Source organism: Antechinus flavipes, chromosome 1 (genome assembly GCF_016432865.1).
Source record: "Antechinus flavipes isolate AdamAnt ecotype Samford, QLD, Australia chromosome 1, AdamAnt_v2, whole genome shotgun sequence".
In the NCBI taxonomy this organism is placed as follows: Eukaryota; Metazoa; Chordata; class Mammalia; order Dasyuromorphia; family Dasyuridae; genus Antechinus; species Antechinus flavipes.
In genome coordinates this window covers 492,857,727-492,876,925 of record NC_067398.1, presented here as the reverse complement: position 1 = coordinate 492,876,925, position 19,199 = coordinate 492,857,727, and the positions used below count along the sequence as shown (strand labels likewise).

The window sequence follows — 19,199 nt, the reverse complement described above, 5'->3', positions numbered from 1 at the left end:
TACTCACTCATTCCAATGGCTCTCTGTTAGCCCCGGGATCAAATACAAAGCCTTCTGTTTGGCCTTTACAACCTGGTCCTTTGCTACTTCCAAGTTTTTTTTACACATCATTCCCTGCAATATACTCTATAGTGCAATCATACTAGCTTATTTGCTGTTCTTCTCACACAACACTCAAACTTTTCATCATGTGTTTTTTGCCCTGACTGTCTCCCATACTCGACAAACTTCCCCTCCTTTTTCTGCTTCTTAGTATTATTAGCTGCCTTCAAGGGTCAACTCAAATGAGACATTCCATAGAAGGCCTGTTCTGATTCCTCTAATCCACTATAGCCCTCTTCTCTAATATTGTCTTCTATCTATTTTGCATAGATCTTGTGTGTACACATTTATGCCCATAATGTCTCCCCATAAAAATAGAATGCGAGCCCTTTTAGGTCAGGGACAATACTAGTATTTTTTGTTTTCCTAGATCTTAGCACAGTGCTGGCACATAGAATAAGATCTTAATAAGTTTTCCCTCATCAAAAAATGAGACAATTGAACTGGATAGCCTCTTAGGTCCATTTAAACCCTAAATCTTTAATCTTATTAACCTATGAAATATTTTTACTGTCCTAATCTCTGAATATGTAAATTTGCTTCTTAGGAAGAAAGGGAATGGGAAGAAAGTTTTTCTATAAAACAACAGAGAATACTTTGCTACCTGGAATATAAAAATTTTAAACACACATGAAATACAAGGACAGTATTCTTCCAACTGGTGTCTGGGAAAAGTTTTTAGTACTTACTCTAGTAAATCTCCACAGGTGCTCTGTGGATCTCTCCACTCGCTACCATGAAAATTTAATAGGGAATGTGATGATGCATGAGGGCAAATAGGTGAGGAGAAATACAGGGCAGAAAATCAAATGATAATCAGTTGAGGCAGCTAGGTGGTGCAATGAGGAGACACCAGGGCTGAAATCAGGAAGACTAATTTTCCTGAGTTCAGATCTGACCTCAGACATTCACTAGTTATGTGACCAATGGAAAAATCACTTAACCTTCTTTGCCTCAGTTTCTTCATCTGTAAATAAGGCAGAGAAGAAGATGGTGAACTACACCAGCATCTCTACCTTTAAAAAACCCCAAATGAGGTCATAGAGAGTCAGAAAACTGAAAAATGACTAAAATAACAAAAAAATTTTTGAGACAAAAAACACAGTAACTTGGAAATTATATGAAAATAGATGGCAGAAAGTAAACAGCTCATATAGAGGTGAAGAAAGACATAGAGCATAGAGAAAAAAAAATCATGCTATGAGTTAGAAAGACCTGACTTCATGTTCTTCCTATTCTTCTGGCTGTAGGACATTGGGTAAGTCATTTATTTTCTCAATATCCCAGAAACCATAATTTACAAAGCAGGCACAAACCTGCAAATACAGAAGAGTTGTTTTATTTAACACTCTCTATACTAAAGAAATCACAAAAATAGTGATTCTACCTCATGTCTCTCCTCAACTAAAAAAAATCTGTATTATACACACATTCTTCTTATTGGCTGGCCCAGATATTTGAACCACTAAAAAGAAAAATTTTGAGATGTCTCATATAATTGGTGGTGCTCAAGCAACTCTTAGTAGGGACCCCTATCCTAGGATATTTCAATAGGCCCATGTCACTATAAAAATAGTCATTATTAGGAACTAAAATAGAATTTTTTTTGAATACCTTCATATTTATAAACTCTAATTCCTAAAGCTCCGAAATCCAAAGCGATTTTATCAAAAATGGGTATCTGGATAAAGTAGGATAAGAATTGTAACCCCAAAAGGGATGGAAGAAGCATGAGGAAGGGCTTAAAGGTGATATCTTAGGTCTTAATATGGGTAGACAGGGAAAAGCCAAGACAATGAACTTCCAATTGACTTATGAAGTATGAGAAACATTTTCACAAATAATATGGTGATACAACTCAGAAATTCGCTGCTTTATATGATTTGACTGGCACAAACTTAACAGGGAGAATGTTATATTGAGAAAGAAAGACATTGAGAATAATAACTTTGAGAAAATAAATTCTCCTCTCCCCTAGGGCTGGTGAAATTTGAAAATACAACAAAATTCTTTAATTCAAACTACAAATTCAAAATTTGGAATACTCAATAAAAATTATAGAAATGTGTATTTGTGTGTATTGGTGGTAAATAATGATAAAATAACAACCTAACAATATCCATCTTTATTAATACTTCAAGCATGTTTAATTTCATTGGCATAAAGATTCCCTCCGCCAAGAGAGATTGCAACCAGTATATAATATAATAGAAAAGTCATATGCAATACTATGAGACTCAAAGAGGTTAAATAAAATGCCAAGGAGCACACAGCTAATAAGTTGTAGAGGCAAAATTTGAACCCTGATCGTTCTGGTCTCATGTTCAATGCTCTACAGAACATGCTTTCTCTATATAATATGAATATTAACATGAATCAAGTATTCATTAAAACAGGTCAGGTAGAATGTATAATTAACACCATTATATAAGGATTGACTACATGTATCTGACAATAATAAAAAACCAATATCCTATAATTAATATTTTCCACTAATAGTTTTCAATCAATTAGTCTCTTTTTTCAAACTATAAACAGGAAATCCCTGAACAGAGATCAATAGACAGTTGATCATTATGGATGCTAGCAAGGAAAAGAACAAAAATAAAACAATTTAATGAATATTTCTTTAGTACCTACTGTGTACTAGCACTATAATAGACACTATGGGAGGTTTGTTTTTAAGTTCAAGGCAGGGTCAATTCAATTCAACTTTACAATAAATCATTTGTTAAGTAACTACAGTGTAACAAACATAGAGGATACAGAAACAAATCCCCTGTCCTCAAAGAGCTTATATCTAGTGAAGAGTTCTCTTTACTCAAAGAATTAACCCCAAAATTAAAATGTATTTTAAAGGATGGTATTCAAATGCCAGGTAACATATAACTAGATTAATGATACAGGTAATGTCAATTATGAGGCAAGTAGGTGGCAAAGTGGATACTGAGTTCGAATTTAACTTCAGGCACTAGTTGTATGACTATGGGAAATCATTTAATACTGTTTATTTCAGTTTCCTCATCTGTAAAATAAACTGGAGAAGGAAATGGCATATCATTCCAGTATCTTTGCCAAGAAAATCCTAAATGGGGTCACAAAGAGATATTTGAAACAACTGCCTCAACACAACAAATGTCCACTATAGAAGAGCCTTTCTCTCCTCATAGTTCCTTGCATAGTTCCTGACATATTAATAAATGTTTACTGATTGACTGAATCAGAGAGATATGAGCTAGGATAGTCAGAGGAAGGTGATATTAGAGGCAAGATTTCAGTTAACACTTAATGAATAGCAGGACAGTCAGAAGGAAAGAGGGCATTCCATAATACTGAGAATGAATTAAAGGGTTGAGAGGAAATTAGCTTGACCAAAGAGATGGCTTCTTCTCTCAAAGAGTTAACAGTTTAATTAGCGTGGGTTTGATAGACATAAGAACAGAAGAAAGAAAAAGGAAAAAAAAATATGATACATGTTATAGTCTTGAAAAGCTTTTAATGTTCAAAAAACTTGGACTTTAGTAGTTGGAGTAGTAGATACATGCTATTTGGTTTAAACAACAACAAAAGGGGGGAATATATCTAAATTTGCTTTTTAAAAGTGATTACCTTTAACAAACATTTAGAATTTCTGCAAAGATCTGAACTCAGCTCAATATATCTCTTCCCATTGTAGAAGAAAAGAAACAAACAAAATATTTAGATGTTCATGATTTTTTTAAAATTAACACAGGTATGCAAACAATTATTCTGATTTGGCAGCACAATAATAGACTTAATAATAATTGAGAAAACACATTTACTGCCCAAAAACATTTTAAATGAGTCTCCTAGATTTCTTTTCAAAGTAAATAAGTGTAATTACTGGCATATCAAAAAGTAACTATAGCTTCTAAAGGTGAGGACTAAATGAGTCACTGGGAGAATACGATTCCATATTCATTAATATTTAATAAATTGGCATGAATGGAGCCATTTACTTTAAACATTTAAATAAGGAACATTCTAGTTTTCCCTTAAATACTTAGGATCATATGTTCACTAATAAATATATAAAAAAATCCCAAAGATTACTAAATCTTGTTTTGCAGATGAGTCCCCAAGCATCCTAAAGGTAAGAGTATTTGCCTAATAAAGTCAAAATTTGAACTTCTATCTTCTGATTAGAAGATAGATTAGATCCTGCACTATTTCTACCCCACCACATTTAATTTAATTCTTTTCTACAATTTAATATTCAATGTTAAAAATTGAGAACTGTTTTCAGGCTCAACCAAGATCATCAAGAATTTGGCTAACTTTAAAGCACAAGAAAAATATGAATCATTATCATCATCATCATCATCATCATCATCATCTATTATTCACTATTATTATTCCCTTTCTCTCTTTCAATTTATCACATCTTTAAAATTCCTTTTGATGGTCAATTTTGACTTTTTTTATTATTTTTCTCATACTCTCCATTCTAATAATTATCTTTTTGATTTCATTTTATATTGCCGGTTAAGCTGCTATTTAATCTTTTGATTAGCAAAAGAACCTAAGGTAGAATGTAAACCACCTTTTGAGGGAGAAAACCATTTCTTCCATTTTCTTCACATTCCCTCAGACTCTCAGTGCTGTGCAGACAGTAGACATATAAAAATAAGTGTTTTCTATTGAATAACTCATTCCTTAATCTTTTCCTATTCATTCAGTCACAAATAATTGCCAATGTTTTTCTTTGACTTCTGCATCTCTCTGCCATGCCATACAAACCAAAGACATTACATATGAAAATAAATGGGGAGAAAAAATAAGCAAGGTAAAAATCACAAGTACATGAATTCATTGTCCTGAAGTAGGGAGACAGTGAAATTCAAGAAACTAAATTAAAAAAAAAAACTTAGTGAACTAGTAAGATTTACCAGAGATCTAAGGAAAAGGAAAGGAGATTTTGCTTTTAGACATATTCTATGGTCTTTTCCCTCCACTATTTTCCCCTTTCAAAATAAAAACTCACAAATCTCCCTTGTACATCACTACTATAAAAGGACTCTGTGGTTAGGAATGAAGATTGAGAAGGGGCATCATTATTCCATATATTAGCCATCATTACATTACACAAAACACCAGGGTTAAATACTAATGGTAACAAAAATATGGATGGAAGGAATTCCATGATAGGTGAAAAATTTTGCTTAAAACTGGTTTAAATAGATTGCCTTAGTTTTCTCCCTAGAAGCAAATGGAAATATTAAGGAGGTGTATTAACTCTTTAGGAAAATTAAACATGTTGCTTAATGAATTATTGCAAGTAATTAAATAAAAGGTACTTTAATGAGAAAGTTTTCCTCAACGTGACAAGGATTAAGAATTCATGATCGTTTGTTTCCTTCTTTTCTTCAAAACCTCACTTTTCTCCTATAATAAGTACCTTACTTATTTCCTGAAATTAATCCTTTCTCTCTTTCCCTATTGTCAAAGAACAAACACATGCACTAGTAAAAGCTTCTTTTGATAACAGAAACTTTCTTCCTTTCTGATTTTCTTTTTTTTCCCCATACATCATTCCCCAAATTATTATTGTCTTCACTTATGTACAGATTTAGTTCTGAATCTACAGATAAAGAAATCTTGATTTCCAAAATTTTCTAAAACTCTCCTCTTGACCTACTCTTTCTTTATTTTTGAATTCTTCAAATCCTCTCATTTATATTCCTTTTCAGAATTTCATTTGAAACATCCCAATAGTAACACACTCGAATAGAAATGGAGTCACTAAACCACACACAAAAATCTCTGCAGATTGTATATTCACTCAGAAAATCACATGTTAACATTATTTATCTTCTGTTGTATTTTCATTAATTGTGTTAATTATTTCCTAATTACCTTTTAATCTGTTGTGGCATTGCATGCTGCCTGCTATGATGCCTCTGGTATATAGTATTTTCGATTTCGAGATGATTCAAGAAGAGCCACATTCAAGTCCTGCCTAAGCCATTTGTGTAACTTTAGTCAAGTCTCTCAGTCTCACTGGATATGTGTCTTTGTCTATAAAAAAAGAAGTGGCCTGAATGTCCTCTAAGGTCCTTTCTAGTTCTAGATAAATGATCCTTTTTCCACCTGTTTCCATTTTGGGCTCTTCATGCCAGTACTCCATGTTGAAACAGCTTTCCCACTGATGCATGTCAGAGCCCTCACTCCTCTCTTCCAAATTGTTTCTGAAAATCCACCTGCTCTATGAAGCTTGTTAGCAATTACACCCACACAGTGCTCTGGTTATTTACTTTATTATTCCTGGAGTTTGTGTCCTTAGATAGTTCTTCAGGACTAAGGGTGTGTTTATTGCCCTTTACCTAATAGAAAATGTAAGAACACTTAGAGTGCCATATGAATAAAGAAGAAACACCAGAGATTTTTCTACCAACTCACTTAAGTATGGCTTAGTATTAGGACATTGTCTTATCGTTGCTCATTTCTTTTTTAGAAAAGTCTTTTCAGGAAAAAAAAAATAGTCTGCCCCATAGCCTTCTTATTCCCAGAAACAGTATTAGAATAAAATTTCTCCAGCTATCTAGGAGCATTGCAACACTTACAGCAGTGGAGTGGTAGATGGACAGTTAGTTTCACTAACTGCTGCCAAGTTGCCTATTCTTGGGGTGCTGAACAATGCTGGTGTCTTCTGATTAATTCATGGGCAGGATAAGATTGCTGCCACCAAATATGCCTAGGTTGAGAATCATAGAGTTAGAAAGGACCTCAGTTCAAGAGATAATTTAGTCCGTCCCCTGACCTCAAATTAACCCATTGAGATTCTAGGGGAATCTTTTAAAAAGTTCTACTCTATATTTAATGATGCTGAAAATTTCCTATCTATGAAAGATTCCTATGCTGACACTACTAGGCCCATTTGTGGTTTTTTAGGGGGTGGGGAGTTGGAGGGGAAGGTTCATTTTAAAATAGTGGCAGATAATGTTGCACAATGAAAAATCAAATCCCAACTTTGCTTATGTGAAACTAGGCACAGCCCTTTCCCTATTGGAGTCTGTTTCTCCATCTATAAAATAAAAGGGCTGAAAGAGATTATCTTTAACATTGCTTCCTGGTCTAAACTTATGATTTTAATCTTTATCAAAGAGAATAGAGGCCAAAACAAAGATTTGGTAATTCAGTTTTTCAATTAACGTTGAGTCACATATTTAAAAGAAGAAAACACCTGAGATTTTTCTACCAATTCACTCAAGTGAATCTATGCTATCTATAAGCACTGCAATACTTACAGCAACAGAGTGGTAAATAGACAGTTTCACTAACTGCTGCCAAGATGCAGGAAAATAGAATCTTCTTATAAAAAGTTACTCATTAGGTACTTGTGTAACAATATGTATATTATTGATAACTTTTCCTATTTCCAACCAGGTATGTGGATGATTATATTCTTTGCAAATGTGCTTATGGTTCATGGGCTAAATTTTCCTATCATGAACCATGTGAACCAGCTGACTTTTGAATCAATGCCATGTTCTACTAATGCAAAAACTAGTCTAAATATTATTACATGTTTATTGTGAATTGATGTTACTTCTTGCAAGTATCATATCAGTTCCAAGCTTAGCTAGCATTCCAAATTATATCAAACCATTTCCTATATTAGTCCTTAGAGAATTATGCTATTCATTGATTTTCCAACAAGTTTGCTATAAAGTTTTTATTTCCAATAATCCTGTATTAACTTTACTCCAATGGCTAAATATGGAATAGAGATGACTTTACACTTTCAAAGTCTATGCCAGTAAAATTTAAGTCCTGAAAGGTTTTATCATGCTGGAAAGGCTGAGAATATGGTTCTAGTAAATGACTGTATTTCCTTTCAGAGGATCAGTTTAGCTGACTGTGAACAGGTTCATCACTATTAAGCAGGTCACTTTATAATGAATTCTTTGGCCATGGAACTCATGGCCAAACTCATGGAACAGAAACTCATGGAACAGAAAAAAAAATTAAAATCATTCTGTATGACCCTCTTCTGATTCTGTAGTTATGATGACATGATTGTGGAAAATAGACAGAGTTGTTAGTGTGCTAACAACCACAGTTTTTAGACACCCTACAAACTTAATATAGTTGTTGGTATTCATAAAAGTAAGATATTTGTTAACTAGTTAACAAGTGGATCTATTATTGGATGGAATTAATTCATATCAATCTTGAAAATGTCATAAAGGAAATTAGAGAGAAGGAATTTGCAACTATAGGGAAATAGGTTCATAAGTACTTTTTGTAGAGAAAAAGAAAGAACTGATGATGGCTCTATTGTACACCTCAAAACAACAATGTGTCCATGGCTATTTTATTGGACATTTAGTCATCTTGAATCCCAATACTCATGATAATTGGAAAAAAAACCACCGTGAAAATAATTGTAACTTATACATCAACATCAATTATAGAAAATGAAAAAGAGAGAAATTCCATAGATAAATCAATTGTTGATGTTACTTCAGTCATGTCTGGTTTTCTGTAACCTCATTTGGGGTCTTGGCAAAGATATTGGTTACACTGTGCCACCTAGCTGCTCTGAATAACTCAATAAGACCCACCGAATTAAATCAATAAGCATTTGACATCCAGTGACTTCAACACAAAAGTGGGAAAAATATGAGTATTCTAAGAATTATGTATATTTTATATATTATATATATATATATCAGGAAGAAAAAAATGAGAGAGGTCAAACATTACATAGAAGACTTGAACCTTATATTATGAATTCTTTCTTCAAGAGAAAAAAAAGGCAGGCAAAGAACATGAACTCTGAATATCACAACAAATGAAATTGATTGTGTTTTTGAAGATAGGAATTATAATTCCTGAATTATGGTTTCCAGTTATATTATCTTCCTATTAAAAGCAAACAAAAAAGGAGAAAAAGATAAATTATTAGAAAATATTTCAAATTTAGGTAATGGAAAAGAATAACAACAAAACCAACAATTTCATACTAATTTCATACTGAAATTTAAACAAAAAATATTGCTATACCAAGGAATCCAGATGAAGCCTAAAAAGTGTTAATACCTGACAACTGCCATGTTAAAAAAATATTTGAAATATAAACTCATTTGTAAATCTCATGAATAAGCATAAGATGATTATAAGTAGTGTTACCTCACAAAGTAAAGAAAAGCAGTGGAAAATTAAAATCAGTTTTTAAAATGTTTGGAACACTGAATATAATGTATAAAATAAGTTTTGCTGATTTTTTTTCCTTTCCTTCACCTGTAACAATTCAAAAAAGTTGATAATCTGCAGAACAAAGATCAAATGGGTAAAGAATGTCTATAATCCAGATAATGACATGAAGTATTCATCAGTATGTGTATCTGGCATAGACAATACAAATGGACAATGAATTGGGCTCATAGTTGATTTTAGTCAAGTCTCCTAATGGGAGGAGAGTTGGCTAGATTGCCTTCATGTAATTGCAGAGTTCTTTTAATGACCCCAAACTTTTCTTGAAAACAAAGGACCATTTTATTTTTAAAATACCAATATTCTACCATTGCTGTTCTTGATGGAGATGAATGTAATACAAAAATCTCACAAGAATTAAAAATGCCTCTCAGGCAGAAAACAATAGAGAAGTGCAAGGTAAGTGTGAGGAGGCTATAAAATATAACACCAATAAGGAACTTCAGACAAGAACAGGGGTAAAATATGTCAACAGGAAGATAGGACATGATAGAAAAAGAAAATGGCAAGTGAAAGGGATGTAAATCTCAGATCCATTTGAATATAACAAACTTTGTAGCAAAATAAATAAAGGTTCTAGGCTCATAGCTTCTGTCATTTGTCAGTAGGTATTCAGTAAATACTGATTTATTAATTCCTATGGATTTTGCTTTGTTTCTAGTAGTTGAGTTTTACTTATGGTGGCCAAATAGCCAACATGTTGGTCACTGTATTAAGTTAAATTCTAATTTTTTAGATCTTCCATTAAACTTTTTGAAGCTCTTTCTGCTTTCTTATCTCTCAAACCAAAGTGATACATGTGAAATTCCCCAGGCAGCCTTTGGATCCACCTTAAATAGAAGAATTTTAACATTATTCTTTGTCTAATTTATCAATACCTCTTCTATATCCAACGGTACAACAGACTTTTCTTTGTTCTATCTTTCAAATTCTGAATCATCCTAAGAATCTTTCCAAAACCTATAAAGATTTCGTGTTTCCTGACTAAACCATGTGTTCTAGTGAGTAACCAAAATTTATCGCCAACTTCATTTACTCCTTATTTTATCCCAAGGGATTTTATCTTTTATTACTGAGCAATAGCCATGCTTTTAAAAACTCACTGTTTCTCAAACTCTACCTTGTTGCTTGTGTTTTGTAAAATTTCTTACTGAGACATACACCAACACACACACACACACACACACACACACACACACACACACACGTATGTATATATAAAGAAATTACTATAATTTCCTTTTAGTTCTTATTTTTGTTTATTTTAATTTTACTTTATTCAGTCTTCTCTATAGATGATAGATTTTAACCTAAGATGCCTTCAAGGAGGCTTAGTTCTTTGCTCATGATTATTTTTTCCACCTACATGTGCATCCATTCTCCTGAGTTTACTCCTTTACATTTATTGCTTGACATTGTGCATAACCTTAGAGCACATACAATAATAATATAACTTCCCAGTTTTAGACACCTCTCTGCTCCTTATTCTTCCCTTTGCTGTCACATTTAAATCTCATTTCTCTCTACTTTTGCCAACTCTGTGCCAATTAATAACATGTTCAGATGCTCACTTACCTAATCATTTTTTCTAGCATGAATGAAATCATTCTTGATTTTAATAACAAACATATATTAAGTAACTATTCAGTATTTGACAATATACTAAGTGATACTATCATAGCATTTTGTTACACTATGCCATAGAATTGCAATGATAATCTTTGCCTGAAGTCACTGCCCTCTCTCTGCATCCCCTTCACAGAGCAGCCAAAAGGATAATTCCTAAAGCTGAGGTCCACTTAGGTAAATTTCATTGGAAACTGAATGATACCTGAAAAATCACCTATAAGCTCCTATGCATGTCATTTGAACTCTTTTATAACTTTTTATTAGCTTTATATGGTCCAATCAATTGGTTTTTGTACCTTTCATACACAGTGCTTCACCTCCCATCTTCATGCCTTTGCATAGAATCTTTACACCACTTCTAATGTCCTATACCCGAAATGAACTCCTTCAATTCACTTCTTTAAATCTTTAATGTACTATAGTTCAAGCTCAGTTTTTGACATGAGGATAAATGGTTCAGTGGATGGAGCCCCAGACCTGGAGTCAGGAAGACCTAAATTCAAATCTAACCACAGACATTTAACTATGTGACCCTCACCAAATTGCTTAAACCTGTTGCCTCAGTTTCCTCATCTATAAAATGAACTGGAGAAGAAAATGGCAAACTACTCCAGTATCTTTGCCAAGAAAACCCCAAATAGGGTCATGAAGAGTCAAACAAGAATGAAATAACTGAACAACTTTCCTACAATCCTTCCTTTGCCTTGCATATCAGTAATATCAAACTCAAATAGAGACAAAGCCACTAAAATACATTTTAAAAGAATTCTTGTACCATACTAATTTAGAAATTATATTTCTATCTGATTTTCCTACACTCAGTAATGTTGCTCTGTTTGATATTCCCAATGTATTTGTTTTTATATGTTTACATTTTTTTCTTCCCCAAAAGAATGTAAGCTCCTGCACTGCAGGCAATAGAATAATGTTTGGCATATAGAAGGCTCTAAATAAGAGTTTATCAATTATTAGAAATAAAAATTCAAGATCCCATTGAAAGTATGCTTTTTTCCAACAATATTTGATTCAAAAAAGATATTTAAAGAATTTAAACAGTATTTTGAAATTAGAAAGTCTGGAGACCTATATAACAAATAACTACAATTATATTTTATGTTAGGGGCAAGTAGGTAATGCAGTGGCCAGAGTTCTAGGTCAGAAGTGAGGAAAACTCATCTTCCTGGGTTCAAATCTGGCCTCAGACACTTACTGGTTTTATGACCCTGGACAAAACACTTAAATGTTTGTTTGCCTCAGTTATCTGTAAAATGAGCTAGAGAAGGAAATGGCAAAATAGTCCAGTATCTTTGCCAAGAACATCTCAAATGGGGTTACTATGAGTCAGAAATGACTGAATAACAACACTTTATATTCTATTATTGCAAATAATGGAAGGTAATGATTTTTAGAGTATTATGTTATAAAAATATAGGAGAATATAAGTTCTGGTCTTGATATCAAAGCACCACACCTGGAAGAGACCTTAAAGATTCCCCAGCCAAAGCCCTCCTCTCATATAATGGGAAACTGAAGTCCAAAAATATTAAATAACATATTGATAGTATGGAGCAGAGATGGGATTCATATTCAATTGTTTTGATTCCTGGTTTGATGTTCTTTCCACCATATCATATTGTCTCTCGTATTTAATTCAATAATAGCAAGAATAAACATTTATTAAATGCCTACTATGTACAAAGCACTGTTTTATTTGTTCAGAATACAAATATTAAATGTAAGTCCTCCTCTTACATGTTCACAGGAGAGATAAGACAATAAGATAAGAGATAATGCCTATAATCCAAATCAAAATGTAATAAATATATTTTTGATAGTGGAGATTTGATAAGGGGTTGCTCAGTATTAAGTTGTCAAAAAATTTGAACTTTTTAAAAAATTTTTTCATTAAACATGATCATTAAGTTTCATTCATTTAATACATATTTACTGATCAACTATAATAAACCAGATTTTAAGTTCTACAAAGAGATATCACACAGTTCCTAACCTGAAGGAATTTTTGATTTACCTACATACATGTACAGGTAGTGCACACTACTAGCTTCGTTAGAAGGCAGTGTGATAAATAACAAGTAAATCATACAAATTAAGTGCACAGATTCCTAAAACAAGAAGGATGCTGATCAGGAAATAGGAAGTATTTGGCATTAGAGCTCCATGGGGGAAGGGCAATGAGTTGGGCAACATTCCAAATAAAGGGCAGGGCATAAGCAAAGGCAAAATGGTGGGAAAGCACGGTATGTGTCAGGAGAATTGCAAGTAGTCCAAATTAGCTAGAACATCTGATGCTTGAGAGAGAGCACACAGCATCTAATAATGTTTTGCATATAGAAAACACTCAACAAATACTTATTGATCTGAAGTGAGCAAAGGGAAAGGGACATTGGAAGTACATAAATGAGAACCTTAAATACTGAGTTATAGAAGTTGGATTTTTAGCTCCTGAGCAACCATTGCAGGTTCTTGAGAGGAGGGAGAAAAAAGGAGAAAAATTATCTAAGAGACACTTGAGTTAGATAGATTAGAAGATACAAGAAAGGAAGTTTTAAAAAAACAGGTGAGAGTACACTGAAATAATCCCAGAATGTAGTGATACAGACCAGTATTCAGGCAATAGCAGTGGGGAGATAGAATGGGATGATAACAGGTTGGCAAAGAAAAAGGAATGAAAGATTACTTTCAGTTCAGAGCCTATATAAGGTTAAAAATCATATTATTATTAACAAAATTTAGTGTTCAAAAAAGGAATTGCTTTGGGGAGTAATATGATAATCTCACTTTTAAAATCATTGAGTTTGAGGTATTAACAAGACACCCCATGTGGAAATGTCCAGCAGGCATTGGAAATGTGGAATAGAAACATATAAGAGTACTAAAAATAAAGATTTAGGAATCATCCATATAGAGATGAGAGTTTAAGCCATAGAAGGGGATAATGATCATAACCATAACAACTGATATTGACATAGCACTTTAAAATGAATGAAGCACTTCACATATATTATTTTACTTGAGGGAATAAAAAATATTAGTCAGAAAGTATAAAAAGTAAATAGGAGAGGATAAGGAAAAACAGGAAAGTAAAAGGCTAATCATATTATCTTAATACAAAGCTTCTTAAATTGTGACTCACAACCCCATATGGGGCCATGTGACTGAATGTAGGGGTCATGAAAAATGTGGCAACAGTAAAAGGTATGAAATATTGGACAAAGATTTAATTCTTTTTGTAAAAATAAACAAGCATATCCACCTCATTGGTATTCAAATTTGCTTTCATCTTTAATCCAATTATAAGTATGCCAAAATGCTGTTTCAAAATACATTTATTTAGGATTTATTATCAGTAATTGTTTGATTTGTATACTTACTTTATATACCTATATACATGGGGCTGTGCAAAAAGTTTCTTAGATGAAAAGAAGTTGTGAGTAGAAAAAGTTTTAGAAATCCTGTTTTGGAAATGCCCATATTGAGGGGGCAAAAGGAAGAAGAAAAGCCACATAGAGAAGAGGAACCAGGGAACATATTTTATATAGAACTTCAAAAAAACCTTTGCCCACTTTCTCACAGTGAGGTTACTAAATAATCAGACTTCATGTGTTTTCTACAGAAAATGTCATCCCAGTCATACATTTTGGACCATGCAGTTTCTTTTTCACTTGGACATCACTCTCACTCCTCTTACCATTCTTGCCTTTTCTCTCTCCCAAACTTCTCAACTTTAGCTCTGAGAATTATAATCAAATCAATACTATCATTGCTTCTGAGTATTCCATGAGAATTTCAAGTGATTACCTTATTGTTCTACTCACCACATTTGTGACTTCCCAGAGCATATCATTCTTCCTAGGCTACTAGTTTTCTAAGGGGTTATTTCCCCATTAGGGCTAGCTAGATGGTTCAGTAGATTTTGTCCTGGGCCTGGAGTAAAAAAAAAAACTCTTTTGAAGAAACTCTAAGCCTGCCTCAGACACTTAGTAGCTGTGTAAGCCTAGGCAAGTCATTTAACCTCTGCCTTAATCCACAGGAGAAAGAAATGGCAAAACAATGTAATGTCTTTGCCAAGAAAACCCCACAAACACTAAAATCCATGGGGTCACAAACTGAACATGATTGAACAACAAAAACATCTTCCCATTAGAAAGTAAGTTCTTCAGTGGAAATTGAGTGCATGCCCATTAGTTGAGAATGGCTGAATAATGGAATATTATTGTTTTATAAGAAATGATGAGCAAGCTAATTTCAGAAAAGCCTGGAAAGACTCACATGAACTGATGTTGAGTGAAGTGAGCAGAACCAGAAGAAGATTGTACACAGTAACAAAATCATGTGATGATCAACTGTGATGGGCTTGGCTCTTATCAATAATGAGGTGATTCAAGGCAATTCCAATGGACTTGGGATGAAAAGTGAAATCTATATCCAGAAAGAGAACTAAGGAGATAGAATGTTAATGAAAGCATAGTATTTTCATTTTTTTATTGTTGTTGTTTGCTTTGGTTTTTTCTTTCTTTGTTTATTTACTTTTTTAATTTTTTAACTAAAGCTTTTTATTTACAAATCATATGCATAGGTAATTTTTCCAACATTGACCCTCGCATAACCTTTTGTTGCAAATTTTCCCCTCCTTCCCCTCATCCCCTCCCCTAGCTGGCAGATAGTCCAATACATGTTAAATATGCTGAAATTCATGTTAGATCCAATATATGTATATATATTTATACAATTATCTTGTTGCACAAGAAAAATCAGATCCAAGAAGAAAAAGAAAAACTGAGAAAGAAAACACAATGCAAGCAAATAACAGAGATATTGTTGTGTTCCACACTCTATTCCCACAGTTCTCTCTCTGGGTATAGATGGCTCTCTTTGTCACTGCACAAGTGGAACTGGTTTGAATCATCTCAATATTGAAGAGAGCCACTTCCATCAGAATTGATCATTGTATAGTCTTGTTGTTGCCATGTACGATGATCTCCTGATTCTGCTCATTTCACTTAACATCAGTTCATGTAAGTCTCGCCAGTCCTCTCTGAAATCATCCTACTGGTCATTTATTACAGAACAATAATATCCCATAACATTCATATACCATAATTCATTCATTCTCCAATTGCTGGGCATCCACTCAGTTTCTAGTTTCTTGTCACTACAAAAAGAACTGCCACAAACATTTTTGCATATGTGGGTCCCTTTCCCTCTTTAAAGATCTCTTTGGGATATAAACTCAGTAGAAATACTGCTGGATCAAAGGGTATGCACAGTTTCATAACTTTTTGAGCATAGTTCCAAATTGCTCTCAAGAATGGTTGGATTCATTCACAGTTCCACCAACACTGTATCAGTGTCCCAGTTTTCCCACACCCCCTCCAACATTCATCACAATCGTTTCCTATCATCTTAGCCAATCTAACAGGTGTGTAGTAGTATCTCAAGAGTGGTTTTAATTTGCATTTCTCTGATCAATAGTGATTTGGAGCACCTTTTCACGTGGCTACAAATAGTTTCAATTTCTTCATCTGAAAATTGTCTGTTCATATCCTTTGACCATTTATTAAGTGGAGAATGGCTTGAACTATTATAAATTTGAGTCAATTCTCTATATATTTCAGAAATGAGGCCTTTATCAGATCCTTTGAATGTAAAAATGTTTTCCCAGTTTATTACTTCCCTTCTAATTTTGTCTGCATTAGTTTTATTTATACAAAACCTTTTAAATTTAATATAATCAAAATTATCTATTTTATGATCAATAATGATTTCTGGTTTTTCTCTGGTCACAAATTCCTACCTTCTCCACAGGTCTGAGAGGTAAACTATCCTATGTTCTTCAAATTTGTTTATAGTTTCATTCTTTATGTCTAGATCATGAACCCATTTCAGCCTTTTCTTGGTATACAGTGTTAGGTGTGGGTCTATGCCTACTTTATGCCATACTAGTTTGCAATTTTCTGAGCAGTTTTTGTCAAATAGTGAATTCTTATCCCAAAAGTTGGGGCCTTTGGATTTGTCAAATACTAGATGGTTATAGTCATTGGCTTTTTTGTTCTATAAACCAAACCTATTCCACTGATCAACTTCTCTATTTCTTAGCCAGTACCAAATGGTTTTGGTAACCATTGTTTTATAATATAGTTTTAGATCTGGTCCAGCTAGGCCACTTTCACTCACTTTTCTCTTCATTAATTCCTTTTGTAGTTCCAGATGAATTTTGTTGTTATTTTTTCTAGTTCATACGACAGTTTCTTGGGAGTTAAATAAATAGATTTAGGGACTATTGTCATCTTAATTATATTTGCTCAACCAATCCAAGAGCACTTGATATTTTTCTAATTGCTTAGATCTGATTTTATTTGTGCGGAAAGTGTTTTATAGTTCTGCTTATATAATTCCTCACTTTCCCTTGGCAGATACATTCCTAAATATTTTATATTATCAACAGTTATTTTAAATGGAATTTCTCTTTGTATCTCTTGCTGTTGGATTTTGTTAGTGATGTATAAGTATGCTGATGACTTATGTAGGTTTATTTTGTAACCTGCAGCTTTACTAAAGTTGTGGATTATTTCTAATAGCTTTTTAGTTGATTCCCTGGGGTTCTCTAAGTATACCATCATATAATCTGCAAAGAGTGATAATTTGGTTTTCTCATTACCTACACTAATTCCTTTCATCTCTTTTTCTTCTCTTATTGCCAAGGCTAGCATTTCTGATACAATATTGAACAGCAATGGTGAAAGTGGTCAACCTTGTTTTACTCCTGATCTTATTGGGAATGGTTCTAGTTTATCCCCGTTACATATGATGCTTATTGAAGGTTTTAAATAGATGAGACTGACTATTTTAAGGAAAAGTCCATTTTTTCCTATATTCTTTAGTGTTTTAAATAAGAATTGGTGTTGGATTTTATCAAATGCTTTTTCTGCATCTATTGAGATAATCATATGGTTTTGGTTAATTTGGGTATTGATATAGTCAATTATGCTAACAGTTTTCCTATACTGAACCAGCCCTGTATTCCTGAAATAAATCCTACTTGGTCGTAGCATATTATCCTGGAGATAATTATCTGTAATCTCTTTGCTAATGTTTTATTTAAGATTTTTGCATCAATATTCATTAGAGAGATTGGTCTATAGTTTTCTTTCTCTGTTTTTGTCCTAACTGGTTTGGGTATCAGTACCATGTCTGTGTCATAAAAGGAATTTCGTAGGAGTCCTGCATTCCCTATTTTTTCAAATAGTTTACATAGTATTGGAGTTACATAGTATTATTGCTTACATAGTATTGGAGTTGATTAAAGCATTTTCATTTTTTGTTGTTTTCTTGTTTGTTTTTTTCTTTGTTTATTTACTTTCTGATCCAATTTTTCTTATGCAGCGTGATAAACATAAAATATGTTTAGAAGAAGAATATGTTAAGAAGGTTGCATATTTAACCTATATCAGATTGCTTGCTATCTTGGGTAAGGGGAAAGCAGGAGAGAGAAAAAAATTTAGATCACAAGGTGAATGATGAATACTATCTTTGCATGTATTTGGAAAAATAAAATACTGTTTAATTTTTTTTTTAATTTTAAAAAGGAAATTAAGTTCCTCAAAAGCAGTGATTCTCTTATTTTCATATTTGTATCCCCAGCATTTAACACATATCTGGGCACCAATAAGTGCTTAATAGAAGTTTTTCATTCATTAATTCATATAGAAAGTAGGGCAAATTAGTAATGCACATCTTAAAAAGTTAGTCCTACTCCTAACTTTAATATAGCTTCTTTTCCCAGTCTTTTTAGACAGATTTTCAATAGACTCCTCCACAATTTCAGTGATAGTTAAGTAACACAGCTCTTCTTCAGGCAGAAATCTATCATAGCACCAAAGTACAATAGTTTGAAATTCTCTTGATGTCAATCACTCAATCAATAAACATTTATTAAATGATTACTATGTGACAGGCACTGTGCTAAACTAAGAATAAAAAAGGAGTAAAAGGAAAAAATGCCCTCAAAGAATTTGCACTCAAGTAGAAGAGAAAAAATGCAAACATTTACAAAGCAAATTATATAGAGGATAAATAAGAAATAACAGAAAGAAGGTACTGGAATTACAAGAAGTTTAAAAGTCAAGGAAGGCCTCCTATGAAAGTTAGGATTTTAGTTGGAACTTAACTGGGTGGTCAATACTCAAAATGGAAGAGGGAGTCAGAGA

At 33.0% G+C, this 19,199-nt stretch overlaps 1 protein-coding gene across 5 annotated transcripts in view; it reads right to left on the bottom strand.

Moving 5' to 3' along the window:
- ZNF521 (zinc finger protein 521) overlaps nucleotides 1–19,199 on the bottom strand; it is a 348,951-nt gene that overhangs the window by 166,514 nt on the left and 163,238 nt on the right. Inside the window, exon 5 of one of the 5 annotated variants that reach the window (XM_051970323.1) lies at nucleotides 6,697–6,817. The exons of the other annotated variants lie outside the window; for them this stretch is intronic. Within the exon in view, the coding sequence (XP_051826283.1) occupies nucleotides 6,782–6,817 (36 nt within the window). The 3' untranslated portion in view covers nucleotides 6,697–6,781. Of the gene's footprint in view, nucleotides 1–6,696; nucleotides 6,818–19,199 lie in introns of those variants that run through there. 5 annotated transcript variants of the gene reach the window in all.